The 22307-nt window shown below is 33.2% G+C and overlaps 2 protein-coding genes across 3 annotated transcripts; both read right to left on the bottom strand.

The window, feature by feature from the left end:
• Nucleotides 1-2015: 2015 nt before the first annotated feature.
• On the bottom strand, nucleotides 2016-4717 carry LOC111381545 (40S ribosomal protein S10-1-like). The gene is made up of 5 exons (XM_023005333.1): nucleotides 4627-4717; nucleotides 4497-4545; nucleotides 4130-4409; nucleotides 3714-3849; nucleotides 2016-2274 (listed from the first exon to the last, which is right to left on the bottom strand). Exons 1-5 carry the CDS (start codon nucleotides 4627-4629, stop codon nucleotides 2209-2211), a joined length of 534 nt encoding a protein of 177 aa, XP_022861101.1. The 5' UTR covers nucleotides 4630-4717; the 3' UTR covers nucleotides 2016-2208.
• Nucleotides 4718-6963: 2246 nt separating this feature from the next.
• Nucleotides 6964-11180, bottom strand: LOC111381544 (protein REVEILLE 6). 2 transcript variants are annotated; one of them, XM_023005332.1, is made up of 9 exons: nucleotides 10854-11180; nucleotides 10255-10312; nucleotides 9472-9595; nucleotides 9219-9389; nucleotides 9064-9129; nucleotides 7992-8101; nucleotides 7718-7777; nucleotides 7303-7405; nucleotides 6964-7195 (listed from the first exon to the last, which is right to left on the bottom strand). In XM_023005332.1, exons 1-8 carry the CDS (start codon nucleotides 11069-11071, stop codon nucleotides 7307-7309), a joined length of 906 nt encoding a protein of 301 aa, XP_022861100.1. In that variant the 5' UTR covers nucleotides 11072-11180; the 3' UTR covers nucleotides 6964-7195; nucleotides 7303-7306. The 2 variants fall into 2 exon arrangements, with proteins under 2 accessions (XP_022861100.1, XP_022861099.1); XM_023005331.1 differs by having other exon boundaries at nucleotides 9219-9395; nucleotides 10854-11179.
• Nucleotides 11181-22307: the final 11127 nt, after the last annotated feature.

The raw sequence follows: 22307 nt of genomic DNA, 5'->3' as shown, positions 1-22307 counted from the left end.
TTTAACTTGTTTTCTTCCTTAATATTGTCCAATACAAGGAATGATGATGGTTTATATATATAGTTTTCAGCCAATCATTTTCTGAAGAAACAGTAAAACTTTGAATCTCAACAGGTAATGGTTAAACATCAAAATTTTAAGAATTCTTGTGTATAATGCTTCCTTTCTGATACTTGAGCCAATCGATGCTCTTCCAAAGTTGTAAATATCACTTTTCTATACAGATCAAGGCAATTTTAAAATTGTTAATTGATTACCACATTAATATGGGTCGCGGACTGAACATAGAACCTTGTGCAATAAGTGGAATGGATTAGCTGTCTGAAATCAGACTTAGGATAAAAAATGATGGTAAGTAATTATTCTTTGTGGACGACATTCGAAATTGAATACTTATTTTATTACTTATCACAATCCATAAACTTGCAAAATCACGCAATCATCAACTGACTAATTTAAAAATTGTCATTGTCAACACATTCATACACTAGAATCCCATGGATCAAACTTCAAAGGAATATTCATCATAAGATTGAATACTATACGAACACAATGGACGATATTTCAGTTATCTTTTATTCCCCCTTTTTCCTAAATATTGTTGTAGACATTTAAAATGAATAACAAATTAAATAATTAAATGGAAACCTATTTAAAAAGCATATCCTACTTTTTTTAAAACCCGTTATTATAATTAATATTTTTTATTCCAAAAGAAATGATAAGTGAACTACAAAGAAAAAGACACGAGAAAATATCACTGATAAAGTTAGTGTTGGTAACTGGCAGAAATCAATATAAGTTTAAGGAAATTTCACAAAATGTCCATTTTTATCTAGTCATTTGCAAAAATATCCACCATTGTAAAAATGTCTAATTTGAAAGAATTTAGACCAAAATACCCTTATTAACAATTGATAATTCCACACTAAGACAAATAAATGAACATTTTTGCAATATTGTTATTGGCCAATAAAATTTTGAGACATACCCTGCCATATTTATTTCAAAAAGATACATGTCAAATCACAATAAATGCTATGTTTTTCATTGATTCAGAAATGTCGAGAACGACATTTTTAAATGTATATAAATGTCATGTTCAAAATGAAATGTCATTCTAAACAAATGAAACGGTGTTCAAATGTCGAGAATGACATATGAAATGTTGACAAACATTATTTTAATGTAGCTTCTCATGGAAACCACTTCTTAAAATTCGTGGCAAATTGATAAAAAAAATCAAATGTCAAGAACGACATTTAAAATGTCAAGAATACCATTTCAAAATGTAGCTTTTCATTAAGGGCATAATAAACAAATTGTCATTAAATTCAAATGAGTACACGCTTTTCAATTCATACACTTAAAATTGAACATTCTTAAAAATGTCCTTTTACTGATTTAGAAGGATTTACAGACAACAATATTGTCTATGATTGTAATATTTTCTTTCTATTTATAATACTACCGAGAAATATATTTTTCTATTCCTAACGAAATTCCCACTGTTAATATATAAATTTATCATTTATTTTATCAAGATTTTTTTGTCAATAATTAAAATCATTTATTATTTTTCCATTACTAATCAAAATTTCCTTCATAATCTTAAATACTTTAATAGCTATCTGATTCATGCTAGAATTATTTATAGGTAATTTTCATTTGAAAAAAATTAGGACTAGACTCTCCAATCTGTCAGCTCCCTAACCTTCAAAAGTGGAATAATCCTCTCATCCAGGGCTCCTATGTGGCGCCCCCATTGTTTTGGGTGTTGGGGGGGGGGGTGTCAGTGTTCCCGGAATTTCTAGCTTATTTTTTTATTTTTCCTCTTCACGGCACGGGACGGAGATTTTTGCCATCAATATGACGTAAGATTAAATCCCCATTTAGAACGTTAGTTTGATGATTAAAAAGGTCAAATTTCTTTAAAATAATTTTTTATACCCCTATTTATAACTCGCAACAAGTTTTCAATCTTGAAAGCAGGTTAAAGTCGACAAGCTACGATATCTGCTACAGCACAAATTAAAAACACCATTAACTTAAGATCCAAAATGAACAAAATTGCGGAGGAAATCAAAGTACAACCTAGTATTTCAAAGAGAAGGTACGCCTCGCATTCACTGACAAATTCTGAAGCTGGAACTCTCAAGATCCAAAAACAATGGAAGCTCAAAAAAGAGAATATCTTTTGAGAAATTTTTAACTTGGGGGTGGTGCACCATAGCCACCAGATCCACGTCCGAAGCCAGGCCTTCCACCGGAACCCTGCAGGTACAGGAGAGTTAACTTTCATATGACTATAAACTACTGAAAATCCCTCGAAACAGGACAGGTGATCATCATCCATACAAGCCAAGAAACGAAAACCAGTCATTCAATGAGAAATTCACATATAGAAGTTAATTGATGCTATGTTTCGCCATTTAGCATTGATATTGTGGTGTGAAGATGAAAAATAAGAAATACGTACATTCATCTATATAGAGCAAAAGGTAAAAGCAGATCTACGTTACCCTAGAAAACTACTGTCCCTAAAAGAAGTCTCTCATACTTCCATCCTTTCCATGGGCAAAAGAATTTTCAAGAAAGACGTTATAAATATGCCATAGCAATGTAAATGAAATACAGAGTGGCATTATAGTACAGAGAGAATTCAACCGTGTTTATTTCCATATCTGGAATGGAAGACAATGATAATAATGTTCAAAAATGTATCGAAGGCCAAAGAAATCATGATATAGTAGAACCTAGCTCTAACTGGTAAAAGCTAACTATGATATTAAATTATTGAGAAGTAAACAAGTCTAAGTTTTACAGATTTAGCAAATGGTTGGGTAACACATACATTACTTAAAAAGCCTCGTGTGACGTGCCAAAAATATAGTCCGAAAATACATCATTTTGCAGCACTATTCAAGGAGCTTATTATGAAAAGGCTAAAAAGGTTAACATTGACATTAAGATTAAAAAAATATAGCATTAACTCATCATTTTCATCATGCCCAGCAAACAATGACCTGAACGCATTTGGATGGACAATTATAAGGCCCGAAATAACAATTACAATGCTCGTAATGCAGTTCGTGCTGGCTCAACTTATAGCACCATTACCCAGTAATAGCACAATAATAAATAATTAAAGATAATATTTATATCTAGTTTAAACTTTTAATCAACATAGATCATGTAAAAGATCCTGAAGTTAAAGTCTCACTCAGACTCTGGCCATTTATGAAAATTGTTCATGACTAAGATTTTGACAAAAATGACTTCAGTTCAGTTATCATGCAAGAAGAAGTTTCAGAACACAATTTAAATATATTATCTCCTTGGTAATAGTTTAAGCTTTTAGGAGATGGTTCAGAATAAATTAGAAACAAATTTAGAAGTGAAAAAGGTAAAAAGAAAAAAGGGGGCTAATCCAATAGCAAAATATTTCGTAACCCCACCTGAGGATAGACGAAGGGGACCTCCTACTGTCCTACCTAAAAAGTTGTAAATGACTGATTCATGGGTGATCAACAAGCATGTAAACCCGAATGCCTATAAATCCAGAATTAAAAGCCCACGAATCACTTAAATTGGTGGGTTCATTTATTCTCTATTAAAATTTTAAAAAGCGTCAACCACCATAGACAAAACAAAGGATAGCAAGAATGCTAATTCGACAATCAAATAAGATACAGTCTGAGTATCCAAATTACCCTGAAAGCAGGCTGGTAGTCAGCAGGAGCTCCACCTTTTTCACCTCCAAACTCGCCTGGAGGGCCTCTTGGCCCACCACGGTATCCATCCCTATCTCCAAACCTTGGTCTATCACCATCGAATCTTGGAGGTCCACTATTGCAACAAAGCCCAAAATACTTAAATCAGCTATAGATTTCCCAAATGATAATAAGAAACTTATAATCCCCTGAAGATGTATGCATATCACGACTAAAACAAATGCACCTTAAATGCAGAAAAAAAAAATCAAAACTAATTAAAACAATTTTATATTACCATGATGAATCACTGTTACTTCTAAACAAATCCAATCACATTCCTAAAAATTTTCCACAAAACAAGACACTTAAAAAGAAAGAATTTGATCAACTCGAAAGCAAATGAAAATATTTACCGTGGACGGTCGCCTGGTGGTCCACCCATGGGACGGCCAAGGGGCTTGGCGGACTTCTTGAGAGTAGCTGGCACAATTTCCGAAGGAAGATTAAGGTAGGTACGAAGGAATTCAATGCCATCGTTGGTCAAATACCAGTAATAGTGCATCCACGCGAATGTCTCTCGCACGTACTCCTTTGACTTGAAGCTCTGCATAAGCTTAATCACTTGCAAGTTCGGGACATCAATATCCGGGTGCTTAGCGAGGTTGTAATCCTTCTTCGCGTAGCACACACCCTCTGTAAGCACAAATTTTAAAAATTTATGTTAGAATTCAACAAAAACATTAAATTCTGCTAAGTGAAACTAATTAAAGGGAATATAACCTTGGAAGAGGTACTTGGAGATCTCTCTCCGATTCTTCTCCGGGATAATCTGAGATTAAAACAGAATTTGAAAATTAATTTCCATTGCCAGTAAAAATTATATGAACTACATAAAGATGAGTAATGATACCATGGCTTCTGGAAGATTGATCACAGAGATAAGGACCAATTGAGGAAATGAGGAAGCTACAGTGGGTGCGAGTGAATGGAAACCCTACAACCAGAAGGGGGTTAAATTTTTGTTTTTTCTCTTTTATATCAGGTTTTGATAGGGCTGTAGTGGATGTGGGCTTTTACTATTTTTAGGAAGCCCATTAGATGCTTTATTAGGTACATGGGCTTCCTAGATTGGGCTATTGAGTTGGGTTCTACTGGATTGGATTAGGCCCAATACAATCAATGCTGAACTTAATGTAGAGATTTGGACCTCTCTTTTCTTTTCTTTTCCTTTTTATTTTATTTTTGAAATTTGACCATGTACCCTTTTAATATTGTACCTATTTTTTAATTCTCAAATTAGTATTTCTAATCCAACCCTAAAAAGAATACCCATCCTGTTGCCACCTATCCATCATTTGCTACCGAAATCCACCCACCAGCACCATCACGTTCTTAATAAAAAAATGTTCTGATTTGAGTTGGTGATTTTCCTAGCCGCCCGTCCTTTCAAATCCACTAAATGTAGTGTTGGTGGTGGTTAAGATGGAGGAGGCTGATGTTGGTTGTAGTGGCGAGACTCGGTGATTGCAGTGGTTTGATATATCTCATTAGAAATAAATCCAAAATAGCACCGTTTACCATCCCATTAGAAACAAATCACTATTTTTAATCCAACCCTAAAAAGAATACCCATCCCATTGCCAGCCATCCATCATTTGCCACCAAATCCATCATTCAACACCATCACGTTCTTAATAAAAAAATGTTCTGATTTGAGTTGGTGATTTTCCCAATCACCCGTCCTTTCAAATCCACTAAATATAGTGGTGATGGTGATGGCGGTTAGGATGGAGGAGGCTGATGTTGGTTGTGGTGGCGAGAGTCGGTGATTGCATTGGTTTGATATATCTCGTTAGAAATAAATCCAAAACAACTCAAATTTTTAAAACTTTTCACAAAATGTTCAATGCACAATTCCAAACTATAATTCACAATCTTTGAACAGATAATGGTCAAGAGTACTTCGTTGATATTGTTGGGAAATGGGATAATCCATCAAATTCTTTAATTGGTACCTGTCAACAAAATAGTGAATCCAAAAGAAAAACTCGTCACTTATTGAAAGTCAAGAACGTTACTGTTTCAAATAAGGCTCTCCAAATACTATTGGAGAGAAGTTGTACTAACATTTTAATTGATTAATAGAATGCCAACGTGTTTTCATAAATTCAAAACCTGAATCTAGTCAATTCAAGAATGTTTCCATATTTCCAAGCACGTTTCCACCTTACCTCCGAATTGTTTTGGTTGTACAGCCTTTGTTCACCATAATTCACCTCAGTTAAGTAAATTGCCAAGTCTATTAAATGATTAATTTTAACGAAAAAAAAGGAATAAATAATTATTTGATCCTTCCTCAAGACCTCATTTTATGTTACATTATTCTAAACCACTCCACACTATATCAAAATTTCTCTTCAGGGGGGTCAAAAACATTACCCTTTCGCCAGAGACTCTCATGTTGCTTGCGCCACCGCCTCTACTCGCTCTTCATGCAAATTACTTTTCTTCGCATTTACTGTGACTTAACCATCAAAGTGTGAACTCCAACCACTCACGAAGCCGCACACACCAACGTTGAATTAGTTTTCGTTACTAGGATTTCTTTACCGCTGGGACCGACACGATATTCATTGCCTTGAACGGGCATTAGCTGAGCTGATCAACAATCCAAGGGTACTCAAGAAAGCACAAGAAGAGATGGACAAAGTAGTTAGGAGAGAAACTTTTATGGGTCAGCTGCCCCCGTACTAAATTTCAATTCTAAGACCTTAAATTAAGATTTTTCAGTTTTACCGGAAAATTTTTCAAAAAAAATCCTTGCAGTATTCAATTTTGCATCCACAAGTAAAATTTTGTGAAATCTACCCCCCACAACTCTCTTATCCTAGCTCCGCCCCCATATAGATGTTAAGGGACAATACTTTAAGCTACTGCCTTTTGGCACAGGAAGGAGAGGGTGCCCTGGACTGCTTCTGGCCATGCAAGAAGTGCAAACCATGCTTGGTGCTAACGTGCAATGCTTTAATTGAAAATTACCGTCGATGGAGATTATCTCGGTGGAATCCATTCTGGGAAAAATACAATTCCCTAAAACCGAAGGGAAAGTTGCAGGGGGGTTACCTCAAATTTGCACCTTTTGCAAACGTTAGGGACCCACGGTGCAATTTTCCCTAAAAAGTATGTACATCATAAAAAGTAACGGCATCTTCCGAGTAAGAACTAATCAACAAGACAATACTACACATTCCTTAGAAAATGTTAACTATGGAAATCATCAAAATTTTAATTTACAGACGAGTCTTTACAATTACATTCCCGTACATTAGTTCTCTCTCGTTTATTATGTTTAGTTTCGTTGGCATGTACAAGGTATACGAACATTACTGCCAAAAGAATTCAAGACAAGAAACAATGTTTACAACCAGTGATTTTGCCAACATTTACAGACCATCACGTCACCAAAGCTTGGCCACAACCTGTCGTTAAACCACGACGTTTTGACTTTAATTGATAGCACCACTCAAGTAAATGCCAAACAAAAATCCAGAAAATGAAAGAGAATATAATAGTTCAATTTACATACCAAATTAAGTTGCATTCAGGGATTTACTACCAAGTATGGTTTTAGTTCCAACATTGCCATTGTCCTTCCCAGTTTCAACCTCGTAGGACGAAAGTAACCTCCTCTGCACAAGTATATTTAAAAGATTGCATGGTAACTAAGCAGATAAATACTACCAAATTATAACAATATCCAACACCTCGCACTGTCTCTGGAGGTTAAGTAAATATAATGCTCACAAAGCCCTAGTGTAAATGAACACACAAAATATAATTTCAATATTGAAATGGTTGATGCACAGCTATGCAAAAGGAAAACAGGGAACATTCAGACCTTTTGCTGCAGAAAAACCTAAGAGAGCGAGGGAGTTTCAAATAAACCAGCTGAAGAACCAACACTGGTTACTCAATAGATCTCATAATAAATTAGTACTTACATGGTCCTCAAAATCAGGACTAGCTAAATTGATGGAGAGATTTCTGATCAACAATAACACCTGCACAAGAGCACAAACAGAGTAATAAGAATTGTCATGCCACACAAAGCCTTCAATAAACAATAAAAAAAGAACAAAATAAATTTATGCAAAAAGAAAATTATTAAGATTCTCAAATTCCAGATTAATCCATGCCCAAAACAACATAATAACTTTATCAAACAACAGTAAAGTCGCAAGATTATAATAGAAAGCACAGGTTAAAGAAGCATACTGTTTCGATATCAATTGGATCCATATTCTTTAATTTCTGCAAGTGGCCAGACACATTTGGATCAAAGATGCTGCCTATGAATTTGTATACTTGAGCAAAATCAGGAAGAACTGCATTCACAAAAAGCAACGGGAATAAAACTTAATCCATTGGTAATAGGAATAGTACAGGAATAATCCACTGACCAACACAGAACGGGAAGCAGTCAAGTACATCAAAAGCAAGTGGCAAGGAGGAAAGAATTAAAAATATCAATGTCAATGGAGAAGCAAAAACATAAAAGGTGCAGTGATAAACATCAAATTGAGAGTTATTGGGGTTGGAAATATGATGCTAACAAAAAGCAAATGCATTTATAAAGATATCCACAATCAGTAATAAAAACAGTAGAAGAGACTGTGTGGGGAAAATTACTCATTTTAGACACATCATCAGAAGATGCAAGAACCCCAAAAAATATCACAAACAGCAGAAGATAGCAGTTTACTATAATAGGCAAACACATCAAAGGGAAAGCTTAATCCTAGAAATTAATAAAAGCATCTCCACAAATATTGGACGTGTAACCAAGTTCAGCAACACTTTCTTCAGTCTACACACCCACATCTCTACATCTCACATATCATGTCACCATTCTTACAAGAACAATGCTAAAATAATGGGACATGCTTTAATCTTCGGATTGATTCACCAAAAATCCCTGGTAAATACCATGGCTGAACCGTTAGAACTTAACTTGGTCATATAGTCCTACATTTGTACCTCTGCATTTATTAAATTCACATCAAAGACTTTAAAAATAAGTATGTTTGAATTGATATGGAATTTTATACATTTTATCTATACTTTGAAGTAAAGAGAACAGGAGGAAGGTGGAAAACCCCAAAAAAAGAAAATGATTTCACCCTCTTTTGTACATATCCAGTAAAAGGGACATAACATCTTACTTATTTTTTTCTTACAAGCCTAAATTTTTTTACTTTCCGTCACATTAAATGCCAATAGAACATGCACCAGCTATGTTAATCATCTGGCATATGTTGCCCATGTTTTCCTTGGTTAATCATCTCACCTGTAGGCCTTGTCCTTGGATTGCTCTTGATATTGGCAAGCGATTGTCCAGCAGATATAGTGTCGCCTGTAATATATAATAGAAAATCACTTCTTCTACGGGAACAGTGCAATAGCTCCATGGTTATAAAATGAAAATTGTTTAAATAAGAGAACCATTTTTCAAATGTGGCGAACTGTTGATTTGTGCAGAGTTCTCTGTCCGCCCAGGCATAGATGCAGCTCTATCAGGGTGTCCGAGTAAAGGGGAAGAATCAAGCCTTCTTACAGATCCAGGAACAGGAACTGTAGGAGAAGCTTGGAAAGACGACGTTGATTGTGAAACCACTGGTGCTAACAGAAACAAGCAAAGTCATTACAAGCTCAGCTCATGACAACAAGACATCCAATCCAAGTGAAATATTCTTACCAACTTTTGAAGCTTTCTGAGGATAAGGATGAGCGGCTTTTCTTTTTGGCCTGGGTGGAGGTAGATGTTCATTGGTTCCACTCTTTTGAACTTTGAGAAAATACTTCTGTGCATGGCTACGTATCTGCAATAGTTATGCTCTATTTCATATCATCTTAAAACAGAAATCCCATAATTTTCAAAAAAGGAGAAAAAAAAAATTAAAGCTCAAATTTAATTAAAACGTTAATTCTTTAGAACAAATTGAACATTGAATTAGGGGTAAGTTATAGAAATAAAGATATGCGACAAGCAGCTGTTAAAGTATTACAAAAACATTGCCCAGAATCAGCAGCAATGAATGAACAATCCTCAAGACAGGTATAAACAACAAAACAGCTTGTTGATGTCATTGAAACTGAGAACGGTTTGTTGTCACAGTTGCATAAACGATGAAGAAATTCTGGTAGGAAATATGACAGCAATATTCAGTAAGTAAAATAAAAATTTTCAACTTGTCATCGTGTCAAATCCTTAGTTGAAATTTCAAGTGCAAAACCATCCAGAGTCAAAAAAAGCCCCATGAAAGTAAAAGCCTTCCTCGGTCTCAGAAGATTTCAACTAAACATATTAGTTCACCATGTTAATTTCACAGTCAAATGTCAGAGAAGTTAATCATAAAAACGAAAAGACAAGCAGCTGCCATGTCCCATATACCATACCATGTGCACACACCAGCTAAATGCTTAAAGAAACAGCAAGACTCAACTATTCAGTAAAAGAGTAATTGATCTACAATATTACCTGAATGACTGTCTTTGATCCGATAAATGCTTCGATTTTTTTCCAATCTCGATCAAAGCTGGATCATCAAAACAGAGAGTAATCCCATAAATTGCAAGCCAGAAAACTAATATAGATAACATAACATACATATAGGTGAAGGTGACAATATGCATATTACCCTGGAACTACCTCATATCCTTTAAGATTATCCGTTACACCATTTTGTATATTTTATAACTTAACGTGACACCTCCATTTTTCTATACCAGTCAACACCACAGTCAGAAGCATATAAACTTTCCCACGAAAAGAGTGAAATGCCTTCTACTCATAAGAATCAACTTTATATTCAGAAAAGAGGCTTATACATATTGTGTGATTGGAAAATACATTTTGTATTGCTTAATTGTCTCAAATTAATATTCAAAAATTCCAATTCAAATCCACACATAAAATTAAAAACCTTAAAAACCCGAAAAAACCTAATCGACCAACCAATTGGAATCACAATTGAAATCAACAACTAAACCCTAATTCACTGAACGAAAACCATTATTCCACAGTGAATTTCGCATTTTAAAATTCTAAAACGTAAAAACTTTCAAATTTGGACTCACAGCTGGAGGGCTTCGAGGAACTTGTCGTGCTCGGGGTCAGTCCAGCTCTCTCGAGATTTGGAAATGGTGTAGGGCTTTCGGACCTTCTTATTCAGGTCGTCGGTCCCGTTGGAGGCTGAAGCTCCGACTGTAGGAGAAAACGATCCAAGATTCGGAAGAGCCATACCGGTCGGATCCAAGTAGAAGCCTTCCGGTGGGTTCGGGTTCAATGAAACCATACACCGGTTTGTATGTGTGTTATAACCTTGCCACTGTGTTTCTTCTCCACGTTTCCTGCTTGTTAAGCTGGTGATTTTGTGATTTTTGACACTAAATTTTTTAGGTTTTCTTGTTTTCGATTTTCGTTGAGTTTTTGCATTATGTTAGCTCCAATAGGATTGTGCCACGTTTGTTATTGGCATATTGCCATCGGGTCCATAGCACACACGATTATAATTTCTACGTTTTCCATTTCTCGTTTTGCCCCCTGTAATAACGCCTAATTACTGATTGCCCCTTCTCAATTTTTAGGAGAATGTGTTATTAAGCCCCCGTTTGCTCCTATTTTCGGAAAATGAAAATGGGTGAAATAGTATTTTTTTGAAAAATGAGTTAGTGAAAAAGAATGAAAAATTTTCGATTTGCGTGTAATATTATTTTATGAAAGATTGTGTGGTTATAAATAGGAGAGAAAAAAATGAAATGTAATGAAATGAAATTTAATGAGAGCCAAACAGGGGGTTAAAGTAAGGAAAAAATTTTGAACTTGCGTGCAGAATATATTATTGTATGAGTGTGTAGTTGAAAATGAATTTTTAGAAAAAAAAATTCAAATTCAAAACATGGGGCTATTAAATGTACTCTAAACTTATTTAGGGTTTTTTCTAAAATCTATTCTAGATAAGAGTTTTTTTTGCAAATTAATTTTCAAATACTAATTAAGGTAATTTCATTGAAAAGCTCTTCCACAAAAATGTTTGAAAAGTTTTTATAGACAGTTTAAATTATAAGTATATAGAAATGAGTAAAAAATAAGCTAGTAATTTTGTGAATTCAATTGTGATTTTTAAAAACTTTGATGAACATTTTTTAAATAATAACTTTTGGGGATCTGGTGAAATGACTCTGGACGAGAAAGAAGGAGATCTTCTCGATGGAGGTGATGTCCTCGACGAAGGAGATCGTTAAGGGACTGGACCGCAATCCTACACAAATAACAATATTAATTTAATTAATAATTCCTAACTCATGAAAAATGGTAATGAAGCAATTAGATTCAATTCACATACCCAATCTCAATCGAGGATCGAATCGGACCTCTAGTCGTCTTGGGTATGCAGAACGGCTAATTTACTCACAACACCCTACCCCTCTTTCTCTATCGACGACATCAACTCAGTTATGACTTCAAGTGGACATATTGACTTTTCAACTAGTTAACGATCATCTAATGAGATTTAAACTATGTACAATATTAGTCATAAAATGCATAATACTCACCTAAGAGTCGTTGAAGAGAGTCGATAACTGTTTTCCTGAGGAATATTCGTCCCATCGAGACGCTTGTCAATGATGCATCCGAGGATAGAGTGTCTCTTCTCGTCAAGCAAAGCTTATACCTAATAGGAGGACAATTTCATACGCCCAGATCTACTATACATAAAATTATTATATATAAATTCCGTAGAAAAATATTCGAATGTTGATTATGTTAAAACATTTTACCTGCATCGTCAGGGCAATCCATAGGTATTGTACTTACGCAGGGTCCCCTTTGACTTCGAATGCGTTATGGTGAAGTAGTATACGATGTCCTCGAAACATCTCTGGCCTTATAGATAGTTGTTGAAACCTTTGATGTCATCGATGATCCCCAGATGGAAGTGTCGATCGCACGCTCTCGAGAATATAGACCAGACCTAGTTTTAGTTTGTCTAACATCTGGTCACATCCCTTGACTGCACCGATCAACTATGAAAGTACGTGCAGTAGAGTCTGTTGCTTCTTTGAGCTACTTCATCGCCCATAATCATCAGTCCGTGATCGGGGCAAACTTAAACATGGAGAAACTGGCAACTTTGCCCCCGAAATCATAGTGGGGGGCATCACCGTCGACTGAGCTCAGCAACCGACATAGTAGTGCATCTATAATCTGACCCGAGTACTGTACATCTCTCAATTAGTATGGGGTCCAAAGAAAGGACAGCCGTAGCATATCTGCATGTTGATCATCTAGCAGCTCTAATACAGTAGTGAAACTGTCAAAACTACTGTTCCAAGTAGCTTTTCCTAGCATCTATCTCAACACTGCAACTAGATGGTAATTCATTCTGTAAAAATTCTAATGTTAAAACATTGTACAAGAGATAATGAAATAAAGCATAATAATGAAAAATTAAGCAAATAGAATTGTAGCTAATATACATAAGACACAGATTCATTTTATACCGAACTAATAAAAAATAAATGATTTACTAAAATGACAAAAATAATAAAATTAATGAAATTAAGAAAAGAATTTAAAATAAATTTTTTTAATGAACATAAAAATAAAAATTTTATTTAAATTAAATAAAGAATATAAATATTATTTAATTGAAAAAAAAATTAATAAAAAAAGAAAATAAAGAGTCGGCCCACTAACAATCTTTAAAAATTATTAAAATTAAAATTAATTAAAAAGGAATATTTTTTACTCTATTATCAAAAATTAATAATAAAAACTAAAATTATAAAAATTAAATAAAGAATATAAATATTATTTAATTAACTTTGAAACAACATATAAAAATAAAATGAAAAATAATAAAAATAATAATTTTTTCCTTATTATCAAAATTTAATAATAAAATTTTAATTTTAATTTTAAAATTTATTTAAATTAAATAAAGAATATAAATATTATTTAGGAATTAAAATTGAAACAATATACAAAAAGCAAACAAAACAAATAATTTCGGTGATAAAAATATTTAATTAGTTAATTTTTAATTAAAAAATATTCTTTTAATTTTAAAATTTCAATTAGTATTTCTTAATTTAAAAATGTTAACCAAAAAAAATATAATGTATATATAAAGAATAACAAAAAAAAAAGAATTATAAAAATATAAAATGAATTAAGCAAAACGAAAGTGAAAAAATTAATAAAGAATAAAAATATTATTTAAAATTGAAAATATTAAATTATTAATCAAATATAAGAAAGACAAAAAAAAGGGGGGGAAAAAAGTGGGCCGACTAACCGTCTATAGTAACAGTCGGCCTAGACCGTTAACAATCACTCGGCTGTTAACGGTCGATTTTGCTGACTATTTAACAGCCAGCCTTTTTTCTCGTCGGAAATTGCCATTTTCGGTGAGAAAAAGCTCCCATCCACCCTTAAACTCAATCATCTACCCTAAATAATCAACAATAAATTGAAAAATGATAATTTTATTACCCTAAACCATTATATTAGTAATCAAAATCACTCCAAACCATAATCTAAAACAACCAAACTCTAACATTGTAGAAAAAGAAGTTCGTCGACCAACTAGGTTGTGGGTGACATCGCTTATTGTTGACCGATCGCTGGGTGACTGGATCCCGACTGTGGTGAATTTTCTTAGTTCACATTACTGTTTCGCACAAGAAGACAAAGGAAGAAACTGAAGGAGAATGAAGGAATTTTTGGGTTTTGATCTTTAAATTCAATTTTATTTTTTTTAATAATAGTCAAATGCCACTTTTGAAATAGACATGGGTCAACCGGCCATTTCCTATGATTTCCTCCTAAAATCCTCAGTTTCTAAAAATACCCATTATGATTGTGAAGCTTTGCCTCACGAAGTCGTGGCCCTGCTTCTCAAACTAAACTTCATCAAGGAAAAAGGTAAAATGTTCCACATTACTGTTAGAATTAAGACTATATGATGAAACCCAGTTAGTTACTGCTTTTGAGATTCCAAGAAAGCTTGAGTATGGTGTATGGAGCCATGTGAAGGTGAAACCCTGTTAGTTGGTACTATTGAGATTCAGAGATCAGAGATATAACTTATAAGATACTTGTTGGAAGAAAAATTCTAAATTTTATGGCCTAAGAAACTGATATTAATTTGATTTCTTGGTTGGTAAAGTTAGATACCAGCCTTTGCTGAAATAGAGCATGATTTTCGGTTTATAGAGGTGAAAAGTGGGATCATGATGTCTAACTAACTTTATCATATAAACTGTTAAAGGCTATCCATTTCGAAATATCATAACATGATGCAAATAACCACCAATAATAATATTATAGGATCTGCTTATTATTTACGAACGCTGATGCATAAGGATATCGCAAAATTAGATGCTTGAGATATTGAGATTTTGGTTCTGCCAAATAAGCATCTTCAGAGCTTAGTTTGATATTTTGGACTTCGTTGCTTCTCTTATATTACTGCACGGATAGTTAGAACTTGACATCAGACTTGTTATCACTATACAGATGGCCCCGTTTGATTATTTTCTGGTTGTGATTTAGCTTTAATCTCATACCAATAATTAGGGATGGAGCCAAACCGACCCAAAATTTTTGGATACTTAGTAATTGGAATCGTTGGGTCCAAACTTAATTATGGAACCGTTCGGGTTCGGTTCGGTTCGGTTCCGTACTATAATTATATTTTTTAACATTTGCAACACCACATAACTACAACTAATAACATGTTGAATCATAGCTTTTACAAATTAACGAAATCCAATTAAAAAACATATAAATAACAAGTTGTCCAATAATATTAATTTATCAATGTATACATATACCAAAAAGTAGATACTAGTACTAAAAAAGAGGTAGGACAGTATGTAGTGTACTATGTAGTTTATTTAGGGTTGGATACTTGGATTTAGTGGGTTAGACATTAGAGATTTAGAGTTGGGCTAAAAATGAAAGAATAAAATGGGTTTGAATGCTTGATGTTGGGTTAAAAAAAAAATTAAAAATGAAACAAATAATTGGGCCAAAAAATTAGATTTAGAAAAAATTAAAATATTGATTTATTCAATATAAAAAAATTAGGAAAATTTGGTTCTTATTCGGTTCTTGGTCTAGAATCGAGAACCGAACCGTACCAGTCGGTTCTTAATTCGGATATCCATTTGGGTATTTAACTTAAATAGAACCGTCGGGTTCGTTTCGGTTCAGTTCGGGTTTGATTGGATCGGTTCGGTTAGAGAGTTTTGTCCAGCCCTACCAATAATTAAGAGTTTTGGCACTGGAAGTAAATGGCAGTAGAGCGAACACTAATTTGCCTCTTTTCCTAAACCAATCAAATTGAAATAATCCAACGTTTTGTCATTATTGTGTTTGATTTCCAATTAATTTCTCTTTTCTTCCCTTCTTCCTGCAAAGCAACCAACCATTAGATCCCTATAGTTGGTAATTGGTTCACAATCCTGGTCGGTGCAGTTGAAGCAATAGCAATGTACCACATATTGCAAAGTTAAAGTTGACACTTACATCATCTATTAAAGAAGAGTGCACAAATTGCTTTGAAATGTAAGCCGTGAAAAATGTTAGTCCTTGCTAAGTGGGTTGTCGAAAGTTGGTTTCCAGAAACTAACTTTGGCATCTTATGTCAATAGTGGCTATCCTCATCATTGGACCACCAAGTTCTCTGTGTTTCAATTTAATTCTTGTTACGTACTTGCAAGGATCTCTTTTAGTTTTTCTGCTAAAATATTATGACGTTTTTCCTTAATGATTCAATGCTTATTTTGCAGCTTCGTTGGCAATCGTGAATTGTGTGGCGAGCAAATTAAAGAATGCATGAAGAACGGCAGTGATTCATTTACTGTCTTCTTAATTTTCCGATGGCTTATTATGTCAAGTTGTCAACAGTATGTTATGAGCTTCTGGAGCTTTTACTTAGCGAAAGTATAAGCAATCGACCTGGAAAGAGTCTCATCTTAGCATATTATATCAGGCAACCATTGTTTAGCCTATTACTCACTTCAGGCAAATGAACCTAAATGTATTTAAAATTTCTACTTCTGTTTCAACTAGATATAACTGTGCACAATGTTACCGTGTAAACTAGTGCAGACTCCAATTCAACTAGGATTGAGTATGCCGTGTTCATGTCTAAGCAGTACCAAAATTTTATTCCTAATTTTATTTCGTTTAAGCCCTTTTGTACAGAATAGAGGCTACAGAAGTCCACCAGATTACTCACATGATGGGCCCCATGTGGGTGATAAAATAATGCCAAAAAATCACCCAACCACCCTATGTTGTGTGCTGTCTGGCCAAATTCTGTGTAAAGGGCTTCTGTACATGCAGCTCAACTCTTTTATTTCATATTGAAGCTACTTTTTAGTTAGGTGGTGTTATATCCTATAAAATATGTGATTAAAATTAACTGTTGACTTTAACTACAATTAATATGTAGATTTTAATTGCTACCGAACAAGACTATGCCCCTAATGTCAATAATTATTTCAAAATTATTTTTTTCTCAAACTCATTTTTAACATTATATTTTCATAATAAAATATTTTTTACATAAATTTAAATTTTTTTTTGTACTTTTTAACCATATAGAATTCATTATTTCAAAACTTATTTTCCTAGTTTAATGATAGGCAAATATGGACGAAATTCCTAATCAATATCAATCAATGGATAAAGAGGGTGATTGAGTCCCATTTTTATGAAAAATACATTTTAGAATAATGGATTAATGTCAAATTTGTAGTTGAAAAATTAAAAAAATATGATTTATGTATAATATTATTTTAATAAAGAATGTGTAGATAAAAAAAAGATAGAAAAAATCGAACAAGAGCCAAAAAGTCTCAGTTGCCATTTGCCACAAAAATCTACTTTTCTATAGTATTGACTAATCGTTCGTGATCACACATATCGTGCAAGTAACAGCTCACCCACGTCACCATTGCAATGGAAATTAATTAAAAATAAAAAAAAGAATATAATTCAACACAAAGTGGCCCACATTTTACCTTTTCGAAGAATGAATGGACGTCGATATAATCATAAGATATGAAAAACTACAATGTTTGTCCTCAATCTATTTCTTAATTAGTAAGTTTGTCCATAAGTTATAAAAAAGATCAATAAGGTCCTCAACTTTTCATTTTAATTATATAATCATCCCTTGATTATTAAAATCATCCAAATATTTATTATATTGTTAAGTTCCTCAACAATACCATACATGCTTTGCTTCAAATTTTTGGACATCGTGTCAAATTCGTGAAGCAAAAATTAGAGTCCATGTTTGGTGTAGCTTAAAATTTGATCAAAAATTAATTTTAATCATACATTTAATTTGACTAATAGCTTTTAACTACATATTTCATCAACTTTTATAAAAAAGTACTGAAAATTTTATTTTTATCTATATCAAACAGGGCAAAATTATAAAATTGTCTAAAAAACCACATAAATATTTAGCCAATGTTTGACCTCCATTTTTGAAAACTTATTATTATTTTTTAAATTCATTTTCAACAACACGTTTCATGAAATAGTATACTATGTTGAAATTTTATAAAATTTTAAATCTTAATAAATATGAAAGCCTATATACTTTATTGTCAAGATCCTCAATGTCAAATCACCAAGAAGATTAATTAATGCAGAACATACCTTGATCTATAGATTTGTCTTTCAATAATGAATCTTGAATTATAATTTTTAAATCTTGTCTTCCAAATCTTTAATCTTGATTTTTGATTATGAATTCTTGATTTCTTAAATCTTTTTTTTTTTTTAATTCTTAATTGTAGATTGCCTGTTATTGATTTTGGATTTTGGATTTTCCTCTTCAATATGCTTTCTTTTGTATTATTGTGTTGATGAAATGACATAAAGAATGAGAAGTTGCTTGTGAATTAGGGATCATAATCCTATATATAGTTTCCATATATATTTCGCTCATCATAAAATAGAAATCTAAAGGAATTCGATCTCTACACATATAATCCAGTCCATACTTTATTTAGATGCCCTGAACCCAATTATTTAGTTCTTTATTAGATCACTTTAATTTTGAGTTTAACTTTAAAATAATCTTTATAAACAATTAATTACATATGTTGACCTACATGGCAAATTAATAATTTTCCACTTGGGCCACATATGTTACCTCATAAATGTGTATAATCTTATGAGTTCAATACTTTTGTTATCATAATCAAAAGGCATCTCCGAACAATCTCGTCCATTAATTATGCTAATATATAATCAAAGCGGTCTTCGTGACAATTACCATGACTAAACCCTCAATGGTTATTTATATCAACACAATCAAATGACATTGATCAAGTATGGATGTGTAGCATGAAAGTTACATGCAATGTAATTTGAACATGCCTATTTCCAACTGGTTTTACCTTATGAGATCAAACCAAAACTTTAATTAGAGTGAGTTGAACTGAATACTTTATTTTTGAAATAAACCAAATATTCATGGATAAAATTCATTGTTGTCAAGTGTCAATTGGATGGAAAAACTATTTGAAATTTAAACGGTCCAACAGGGTAATGACACGTGGCAAAGTGTAAACTAAGTAAACTAAAGTGTACACTATTGTGTAAATGTCGTAAGGTTCTTACCAATTGAACTTTACTATTTGTACACTAATTTTTGACATGTTGTTTGACGCTTGCATTGTTGTCAAGTGTCAATTGGATGGAAAAACGTTTTGAAATTTAATTTGTCCAACAGGGTAATGTCACGTGGCAAAGTGTAGACTAAAGTATATACCATAGTGTACATGTAGCAAGGTCCGTACCGATTAAACTTTGCTATTTGTACACTGATTTTTGACACGTTCTTCTACACTTGCATTGTTGTCAAGTGTCAATTGGATGGGAACACTGTTTGAAATTTAAATTGTCCAACAGGATAATGTCATGTGGAAAAGTGTAAACTAAAGTATACACCATAGTGTACATGTAGCAAGGTCCTTACCGATTAAACTTTGTTATTTGTGCACTGATTTTCGACACATTGTTTGATACTTGCATTGTTTTCAAGTGTCGATTGGATGGAAAAATTGTTTTTTAAGTTTAAACTATCCAACAAGGTGTAAACTCAAGTGTGTACACCATAGTGTACATGTAGCAATGTTCTTACCGATTGAACTTTGCTACTCTTACATTGATTTTTGACACGTTGTTTGTCACTTACGTTGTTGTCGAGTGTCAATTGGATGCGAAAACCGTTGGAAATTTAAACTGTCCAGTAGGGGAATGACACTTGGCAAAGTGTAAACTAAAGTATACACCATCGTGTACATGTCACAAGGTTCTTACCGATTGAACTTTGTCATTTGTACACTGATTTTTGACACGTTGTTTGACGCTTACATTGTTGTGAAGTGTCAATTGGATGGAAAAACTGTTCAAAATTTAAACTACCCAAAAGGGTAATGTCACGTGGTAAAGTTTAAAGTAAAGTGTACACCATATATTTTAAGGTTCTTAACGATTGAACTTTGCTACTTGTACACTAATTTTTCACACGTTGTTTATCACTTACATTGTTGTCAAGTGTCAATTGGATAGTAAAACTATTTGAAATTTTAACTGTCCAACAGGGTAATGACATGTGGCAAAGTGTTAACAAAAGTATACCCCGTAATGTACATGTCGCAAGGTTCTTACCAAATGAAATTTGGTATTTGTAAACTGATTTTTGACACATTGTCTAACAATTACATTGTTGTCAAGTGTCAATTGGATGGAAAAACTATTTGAAATTTAAACGGTCCAACAGGGTAATGACACGTGGCAAAGTATAAACTAAGTAAACTAAAGTGTACACTATTGTGTAAATGTCGTAAGGTTCTTACCAATTGAACTTTACTATTTGTACACTAATTTTTGACATGTTGTTTGACGCTTGCATTGTTGTCAAGTGTCAATTGGATGGGAAAACAGTTTGAAATTTAAACTATCCAACAAAGTAATGTCAAGTGGCAAAGTGTAAACTAAAAAGTGCACACTATAGTGTACATGAAGCAAGGTTCTTACCGATTGAACTTTACTATTTGTACACTGATTTTTCACACATTGTTTGACACTCACATTGTTGTCAAATGTCAATTGGATGGAAAAATTGTCTGAAATTTAGTCTATCTAATAGGGTAATGTTACATGGTAAAGTGTAAATTAAAGTGTACACCATAGTGTACAAGTTGCGAGATTCTTACCGATTGAACTTTGCTATTTGTACACTAATTTTTGACACTTACATTGTTTTCAAGTGTAAATTGGATGGAAAAACTGTTTGAAATTTAAAGTTCCAACAGGGTAACGTCAAGTTGCAAAGTGTAAATTAAAGTGTACATGTCACAAAGTTTTTACGAATTGAACGTTGCTATTTATACACTGATTTTTGACACGTTGTTTGACACTTGCATTGCTGTCAAGTGTAAATTGGATGGGAAAACTGTTTCAAATTTAAATTGCCCAATAGGGAAATGTCACGTGGCAAAGTAAAAACTAAAGTGTACATGTCGCCAGGTTCTTACCAATTGAACTTTACTATTTGTACACTAATTTTTGACACGTTGTTTGACGCTTGCATTGTTGTTAAGTGTCAATTGGATGGGAAAATAGTTTGAAATTTAAACTATCCAACAAAGTAATGTCAAGTGACTAAGTGTAAACTAAAAAGTGCACACTATAGTGTACATGAAGCAAGGTTCTTACCGATTGAACTTTACTATTTGTACACTGATTTTTCACACGTTGTTTGACACTCACATTGTTATCAAGTGTCAATTGGATGGAAAAATTGTTTGAAATTTAGTATGTCCAATAGGGTAATGTCACATGGTAAAGTGTAAACTAAAGTGTACACCATAGTGTACAAGTCGCGAGGTTCTAACCGATTGAACTTTGCTATTTGTACACTAATTTTTGACACTTGCATTGTTTTCAAGTGTAAATTGGATGGGAAAACTGTTTGAAATTTAAAGTTTCAACAGGGCAACGTCAGGTTGCAAAGTGTAAATTAAAGTGTACATGTCACAAGGTTCTTACCGATTGAACTTTACTATTTATACACTGATTTTTGACACGTTGTTTGACACTTGCATTGTTGTCAAGTGTAAATTGGATGGGAAAACTGTTTCAAATTTAAATTGCCCAATAGGGTAATGTCACGTGGCAAAGTAAAAACTAAAGTGTACATGTCGCCAGGTTCTTACCAATTGAACTTTACTATTTGTACACTAATTTTTGACACGTTGTTTGACGCTTGCATTGTTGTTAAGTGTCAATTGGATGGGAAAATAGTTTGAAATTTAAACTATCCAACAAAGTAATGTCAAGTGACTAAGTGTAAACTAAAAAGTGCACACTATAGTGTACATGAAGCAAGGTTCTTACCGATTGAACTTTACTATTTGTACACTGATTTTTCACACATTGTTTGACACTCACATTGTTGTCAAGTGTCAATTGGATGGAAAAATTGT

The sequence above is a fragment of the Olea europaea genome, unplaced genomic scaffold (genome assembly GCF_002742605.1).
Source record: "Olea europaea var. sylvestris unplaced genomic scaffold, O_europaea_v1 scaffold2329, whole genome shotgun sequence".
NCBI classification, from domain to species: domain Eukaryota; kingdom Viridiplantae; phylum Streptophyta; class Magnoliopsida; order Lamiales; family Oleaceae; genus Olea; species Olea europaea.
This window is presented reverse-complemented; position numbering and strand designations above follow the sequence as displayed.

What these genes read in the sequence shown, in the direction of transcription:
- LOC111381544 (XM_023005331.1), bottom strand. Translation starts at nt 11,071, where the DNA reads ATGGTTTCATTGAACCCGAACCCACCGGAAGGCTTCTACTTGGATCCG. An exon ending in TCAGAAAGCTTCAAAAGTTG is followed by an intron (nt 9,396 to 9,471) that starts GTAAGAATATTT and finishes TGTTTCTGTTAG; the next exon opens with CACCAGTGGTTTCACAATCA. An exon ending in ATCCAATTGATATCGAAACA is followed by an intron (nt 7,778 to 7,991) that starts GTATGCTTCTTT and finishes GCTCTTGTGCAG; the next exon opens with GTGTTATTGTTGATCAGAAA.
- LOC111381545 (XM_023005333.1), bottom strand. An exon ending in CCACCAGGCGACCGTCCACG is followed by an intron (nt 3,850 to 4,129) that starts GTAAATATTTTC and finishes TTGTTGCAATAG; the next exon opens with TGGACCTCCAAGATTCGATG. An exon ending in ACTACCAGCCTGCTTTCAGG is followed by an intron (nt 2,275 to 3,713) that starts GTAATTTGGATA and finishes CTGTACCTGCAG; the next exon opens with GGTTCCGGTGGAAGGCCTGG.